This window comes from Triticum urartu, chromosome 3A (genome assembly GCF_056163025.1).
Source record: "Triticum urartu cultivar PI428250 chromosome 3A, HENAU_Tu73, whole genome shotgun sequence".
Lineage (NCBI taxonomy): Eukaryota > Viridiplantae > Streptophyta > Magnoliopsida > Poales > Poaceae > Triticum > Triticum urartu.
The window spans coordinates 210,522,817-210,530,487 of record NC_141875.1 but is presented as its reverse complement, the minus strand read 5'-3'; the positions used below and the strand labels follow the sequence as shown (position 1 = coordinate 210,530,487).

Below are 7,671 nucleotides of genomic sequence, written 5' to 3'. Positions count from 1 at the left end.
GTGGGCACTTGGCAGATTACAACCTTGAGAAAATCAAACTTGGTATCATGTTGGCTACTGTAAGATTCCGAGTATTCTGGGCTGCGGTGCCAAAGCAGTGTAGTGTTAATCGAAAGAAGGGGGATCAATCACCGGGTGTAGACGTCCACGAGCATCCAACTGCCGCGACCATCGACGAGCACCATCCAAGACGTGTTCATGCCGGCCCAGTACAAACCATTATTGTAGTTGAGGGTGACGGGGATCGGATCACAGTCGAGGGGGTTGATGCTTGTCACCCTACGATTGTTATGTTGCGTGACACGCCGTTTCTGAAGATCAGGCGGCATCAGCATGCATGGAGTTGGCTTAAAAAGCTCTGGCCTGAGGGCTTTGAGTAAACGATACAACCCCGATGAGCACGCGGCGAGCGGCATGGTACTGAGATTGTCCACACATGAAACAATGAGCTTGATTACCTCTGTGAGGAGCGAATTCCAGCCACTCTTTCGAGGACGCTGTTCGGTTCTGCCATTGTCAGTGCTTGGGTTTCGGAAGAGGGGGTAGGCGCCTAGTGGGGATGGAAGATTGGACGATTATGTGCGGACGAGGATGGAGAAGCGAATATGTGCTGAGGGAAGTGGACAAGTCATGATTACAACAACACGCCGCTTGACTTACGAGACACATCCTAGCAGCGTAGGGTCCTATCGATGCCAGACAACTTGCTTGAGTGATCACAATACTAGTACAATAAACTACAGTACCTACTACTATGCCCTAGTTTGCATATAGTGGAGTAGGACTCTGCTCTACTACTAGCACCGGAGTAGTATATCCCAAAATAGTTACAAACTTCAATGCCCGACCGTGGAAGGACTACGAACCACCATCGGTGCTCACTCCAATCCCCAGCAAACGTTCACTGGGAGACATGGCAGTTGCAAACACCCGTGGCGCAGTTATAGTACGTGTGTAAGGGTGGCTGTTTTGTCAAATACTATGGCTTGAAAACAGGCCACCATCGGATGGAAATCTGACGGTTATGTGAGATTCACCAGGATTGGGCTCGTGGCGAACAATCACCATATATCATTACTAAAAAAGGTTAAAACACCCGGGGCTATAACTTGCGTTGGCTGACCAGTAACAATGATACTAACATAGTTGTAAAATGGGAAAAGAACTTGTCAACATGGTGTTTGGAATTATATGCAAACTAGCAAGATGCCCGTGCATTGCACGGAACATCAAGTTGCATTTTTTTTACAAAACACCTGTTGTGATTGACCCATGCAGGAGTAATCCCATGTGTAAAAACTAATGATATATCAAGAATTTCATCGGAAAATGGTATCTCGAGAATTTCATCAAAAACATGATATCTCGAGAAAGATGAGAGATGAGGTGAGGACGAGTGGGGCGTGGTGGTGACTGGTGGTCGGACTGGGTGGAGGCATGGGGATGGACGACGCCGTCAGCGGCCACCATGCTAGATTGTTCCAGAGACTTCCTTTTTAATTTCTCAACAATGAGGTTGTGGGAGATAAGGATGAACAAGGCAATGCCTTATTTGCAAATGTGGAGAGGGTGTGGGTATCTTTTTGCAAAATTGCCACAGTTTCCTTCCTATCCGTCAGATATATATCGGACGACCTATATTGCAGGATGGCAGGCACACCATCATCACCAACTCTGTTTTTTATAAGAGTAGAGAAGTAGAGAGAAAGAAGGTAGAGAAGTAGAGAAAGTAGAGAGTAGAGAAACAGAGGGAGTGCTAGTAAGGGCACCATCTACTACTTCGTGTGCTACTCCTGCGCTCCATTCGGCGGGTGCAATGTCCCCTACATCCACTCCCTCCTGCGCTCCATTCGGTAGGCACAACGTCCCATACAACCACTCCCATTTCATGGACAGCCTGGTCGATGCTTGCAAGGTGCCCTGCGTCTATAAGAGTTTCGGCTGCGAGAGGTACATCGACCAGCACTCGCTGGCTGAGCATAGTTCCAGATGCGTGCACGCGCCCTACTACTGCTATGAGTGCACTCCGCCATTTGAGGGATCGTCGGCCAGCCTCGTGGATCACCTCACAACACCGTTCGTCAATCACTACTGGCCCACGGCGGTGAACATCAAGTACGAGATGTGCTACCCGTTTGCTGTGCCGGAGTCACTGGACGATCACCGCCGCCTGCTAGTCACGGAGGAGGACGACAACGTATTCCTCTTGGCCGTGGGCACTAGCAAGGCCCATGTAGGCCGCCGCCCTGTCTTTGTAGTGTGCGTCAGGGGCAATGCCGCTGACGCTGACACAAGGCCGCTATACGGGTGCGTGCTCACTGTTACTACCCCTTCGAAGTACGAGGGCGCCAACGCCACCTCCATCACACTGACTGGGACTGTGTCGAGCTGCTCCGTTCCTGGCAATGTGGACATGGAAGACGCCTGGTATGATTTTCACCCCAAGATGATGCACGGGGACTCCAAGGAGGTTCACCTAGTCATATGCATTACCAAGTCAACTGTTCATCATTAGTCTTCGCTCAATGTAAGCCGCTGCCTAAGCATGTGGAGACTTCTTATTTATATAGTATAGAAACTTCCATGCATGATCTTGCTCTATTATAGTATCATGCTTGAATAAAAGTGTATCCATTTATGGTTTAGTCTAGAATCTTCCATGTATGCTTTTGCTCCATTAGAGTTCTCGCTTGCCATTTAAGAGATTAGTTGTGAATTTTTACTATAGGAACGGCGAAAGACTTAAGATGAACCATTTCTTACATCTCCTCTGCCCCTTCCAAGTCATCCTGATTTACATTCATGGTGGTCTAGAAAAAATAAACAAAATCAATACTCAAAAAATAATTCTTAAAGATCATTTCTTGCAAAGCACAATAAGTGTTATTTCTTCACAAGTTTTGGATGCAGGTTGAACAGTTGAATGCTTTTGTTTGCAAAAGAAACTTTTTTTATCTATTTAGCCTATATTTACTATTCACCCAGATGTTTGTGAGCTTTAGAGAAGAAATAATATCCGAAGAAACCTATCGATACTCGTTACACATGAGATGACCCCCACATACTTTGTCAAAATAAACAACTCCTCGATCAATGCATTTCACTGTTCGGTGCAACGCACGGGCACCTTACTATATATAGTACGACCATAAATTTAACTAACATTATATATAGTATGATAAATGCTCATGCATGTCACAAAAAATTATATCATTGAAAACCGTGTTCAAATATGAATCCAACGATATAGTTTTTGTTGACATGGACTAACATTTTGTTAGTTAAATCTTCAGTCAAATTACATGGGGGGCTAAAAAGCCACGACAGAGGTAGTACTAGTGTAGAAGGAGGCGCTGCACGGGATTCCCGTCCCGCTCGTGGTGCGGCAGTAAAGCCGTCATATCACAAAACCCCACCACTCCCAGTAATAAGTGGCCTAGTAAAATAAACGGACAATAAACCATCACACACCTCTATCTTTTTTGCATTTCATCTCTCTGCATTTAATTTGTCCAGTTCATCTCGCACACTCGATCCCTAGCTACTACTCCTATGGCCAGTTCTTTTGGCGTCTTAAAAAAATAAGTCGTCTCTTCCCCAGCTTTTCCCATAAGACTAGTCATAGTGGAGAGTAACATAAGGCGCCTCACTCATTCATTTGGGCTTCTAAACTACTACCTCTGTCCTGGTTTATTAGTCACCATTGTAATTTGTGCTAAATTTTGACCAAAGATTTAACTGATAAAATATTAGTGCATGTCAACAAAAGTTATATAATTTTTGGTGACATGCATAAACATTTCATTAGTTAAATTTATGGTCAACATTTGAAACATATTACAATGGGGACCAATAAACCAGGACGGAGGTAGTAGTTATGGGATTACTAATCTAGAAGCCTAAAAGAACTGGCCCCTTGTACTCCTAGTAGTAGTACTCAAGTTGGAATTCCAATTGCACAACACAACTTGTTAGGCCAAAAAAATTGATATAGGGTGTACGAAGCGGTTTGGGAATTTGCATGCCTTCTCGACTAGTGAGATACTCCGTACAAAGTACGATAGAGAAATAACCACAGAGAGGGAAGCTAAAAGTAAACAATCAAACGAGCATTTTTGCATTTCTTTTGCATTGAATCGTTTCACAAGCTTGACTAGTGTTGTTTTTCTATTTTCACAAAAACGCATCGTAATGTTAAAACGTGCATTTGCACATACATAAGTAATAGTAGTAGCACAATCTGCAAGCATATAGAGAGAGACGTGTAGTGTGATATATAGTTAAGTTTGTGCTATATGCACGTACTTACAAAATGCGTATGGATACACAAGGTTTCCAAACTTTTCCTTTTACATAATTAATTAAGGACGCTAATAATTCCCGAATGTTCAGAATTTATCATTTGCGAGATCGCCTTACGAAACTAAATTATTCCTAATAAAAGCCACAGCACTTGCAGGAGCGCTTACGACGCGCCACGAGGGCCCTGGTGCGTGGTTGTTTCCCAGCGCGCCGACACAACTCCTCTTCCTCAGCCTCGCAACTCACGAGGTGTTGATTGGCGGCTTGCCGGCGGGTGAGCGCGATCTCACCGGTGTGGTGATCTGGCGCCAACAGGTACTCCTCCTCACTGGAAGCGTGCACCCGGTCCATGTACAGCCAAGCGTAGATGAGGCGCTTGGGCTCGACTGCACTCAAGGCTTTGGCACGAGTGTCCTCCGCCACCCTCACGGCCCTCGCGCGAGCCTTCTGCCAAAGAGCCAATTGCCTAACTATCTCGGACGCGACATAGACCAGCCATGCAGCATAAAGGTAGTCCCGTATCATACTCTAGTATCATGCACATGATACTGAAGGAAATATGCCCTAGAGGCAAGAATAAAGTTGTTATTTTATATTTCCTTATTCATGATAAATGATTGTTATTCATGCTACAATTGTACTGATCGGAAACCTTAATACATGCGCGAATACATAGACAAACACTATGCCCCTAGTGAGCCTCAACTTGACTAGCTCGTTGATCAAAGATGGTTAAGGTTTCCTAACCATGGACATGAGATGTCATTTTATAACGAGATCACATCATTAGCAGAATGATGTGATGGACAAGACCCATCTGTTAGCTTAGCATAATGATCGTTCAGTTTTATTGCTATTGCTTTCTTCATGTCAAATACATATTCCTTCGACTATGAGATTATGCAACTCCCGAATACCGAAGGAATGCCTTGTGTGCTATCAAACGTCACAACGTAACTAGGTGATCATAAAGATGCTCTACAGGTATCTGCGAATGTGTTTGTTGAGTTGGCATAGATCGAGATTAGGATTTGTCACTCCGAATATCAGAGAGGTATCTCTGGGCCCTCTTGGTAATACACATCATAAGCTTGCAAGCAAACGACTAAGGAGTTGGTCACGAGGTGATGTATTACGGAACGAGTAAAGAGACTTGCCGATAACGAGATTGAACTAGGTATGCAGATACTGACGATCGAATCTCGGGCAAGTAACATACCGATAGACAATGGGAATAACGTATGTTGTCATAACGGTTCGACCAATAAAGACCTTCGTAGAATATGTAGGAGCCAATATGAGCATCTGGGTTCCGCTATTAGTTATTGAACGGAGAGGTGTCTCGGTCATGCCTACGTAGTTCTCGAACCCGTACGGTCCCCACGCTTAACATTCGATGACGATATTGTATTATATGAGTTATGTGATTTGGTGACCGAATGTTGTTCGGAGTCCCCGATGAGATCATGGACATGACGAGGACTCTCAAAATGGCCGAGAGGTCAAGATTGATATATCGGACGATAGTATCCGGACACCGGAAGTGTTCTGGAATGTATCTGGTATTTATCGTAGTACCGGGGGGTTGTTACTGGAACCCCCCGAGGGAATATATGGGCCATATGGGCCATGAGAGGGGAGCACACCAGCCCACAAGGGGTGGCACCCCCCTATGGCTGGTGGCCGAATAGGAGAAGGAGAAGAGGGGGTTCGACCCCCCTTCCTTCTCTTCTTCCCCCTTCCTTTCTTCTCCGGTGGAAAAAGGAAATAGGGCGCTAGTTGGGGAAACCCCAAGTAGGATTCAAATCCTACTTGGGGTGCCCCCTGGATGCCTCTCCTCCCTTCCCACCTATATATATGTGGGGAGGGGAGCGCCTAGTGTTGGGAAACATAGTAATTTCAAAAAAAATTCCTACACACACGCAAGATCTATCATGGTGATGCATATCAACGAGAGGGGAAGAGTGTTGTCCACGTACCCTCGTAGACCGTAAGAGGAAGCGTTATGACAACGCGGTTGATGTAGTTGTACGTCTTCACGATCCGACCGATCCTAGTACCGAAAGTACGACACCTCCACGATATGCACACGTTCGGCTCGGTGACGTCCCACGAACTTTCGATCCAGTTGAGTGTCGGGGAAGAGCTTCGTCAGCACGACGACGTGATGACGGTGATGATGAAGCTACCAGCGCAGAGCTTCGCCTAAGCACTACGACGATATGACCGAGGTGGATTATGGTGGAGGGGGGCACCGCACATGGATAAGAGATCAATGATCAACTTGTGTGTCTATGGGGTGCCCCCTCCCCCGTATATAAAGGAGTGGAGGAGGGGGGAGGGATGACCCTCTATGGCGCGCCCTCGAGGAGTCCTACTCCCACCGGGAGTAGGATTCCCCTCCCTTTCCCTAGTTGTACTAGGAGAGAAGGAAGGGGGAGAGAGGGAGGAAGTAAAGGGGAGCACTGCCCCCCTTCCTAGTCCAATTAGGACCATAGGGGGAGGGGGCGTGCAGCCTGCCCTGGCTGCCTCTCTCTCTCCACTAAAGCCCATTAGGGCCCATATACTCCCCGGGGGGTTTCGGTAACCCCCCGGTACTCCGGTATATGCCCGAACTCTCTCACAACCTTTCTGATGTCCAAACATAGTCATCCAATATATCGATCTTTATGTCTTGACCATTTTGAGACTCCTCGTCATGTCCGTGATCATATCTGGGACTCTGAACTACCTTTGGTACATCAAAACACATAAACTCATAATACCGATCATCACCGAACGTTAAGCGTGTGGACCCTACGGGTTCGAGAACTATGTAGACATGACCGAGACACGTCTCCGATCAATAACCAATAGCGGAACCTGGATGTTCATATTGGCTCCCACATATTCTACCAAGATCTTTATCGGTCAAACCATATAACGATATACATTGTTCCCTTTGTCATCAGTATGTTACTTGCCCGAGATTCGATCGTCGGTATCTCAATACCTAGTTCAATCTCGTTACGGGCAAGTCTCTTTACTCATTCCGTAATGTATCATCCCGTAATTAACTCATTAGTTACATTGCTTGCAAGGCTTATATTGATGTGCATTATCGAGAGGGCCCAGAGATACCTCTCTGACAATCGGAGTGACAAATCCTAATCTCGATCTATGCCAACTCAACAAACACCGTCAGAGACACCTGTAGAGCACCTTTATAATCACCCAGTTACGCTGTGACGTTTGGTAGCACACAAAGTGTTCCTCCGGTATTCGGGAGTTGCACGATCTCATAGTCATAGGAACATGTATAAGTTATGGAGAAAGCAATAACAACAAACTAAACGATCATCGGGCTAAGCTAACAGATGGGTCAAGTCA

General features: G+C 45.9%; 1 protein-coding gene across 1 annotated transcript; it reads left to right on the top strand.

Moving 5' to 3' along the window:
- The first annotated feature begins 1,816 nt into the window (after positions 1-1,816).
- Positions 1,817-2,515, top strand: LOC147979234 (uncharacterized). The gene has a single exon (XM_087515094.1). The coding sequence runs from the start codon at positions 1,817-1,819 to the stop codon at positions 2,513-2,515; it is 699 nt and encodes a 232-aa protein (XP_087371220.1).
- Positions 2,516-7,671: the final 5,156 nt, after the last annotated feature.

What these genes read in the sequence shown, in the direction of transcription:
- LOC147979234 (XM_087515094.1), top strand. Translation starts at nt 1,817, where the DNA reads ATGTCCCCTACATCCACTCCCTCCTGCGCTCCATTCGGTAGGCACAAC.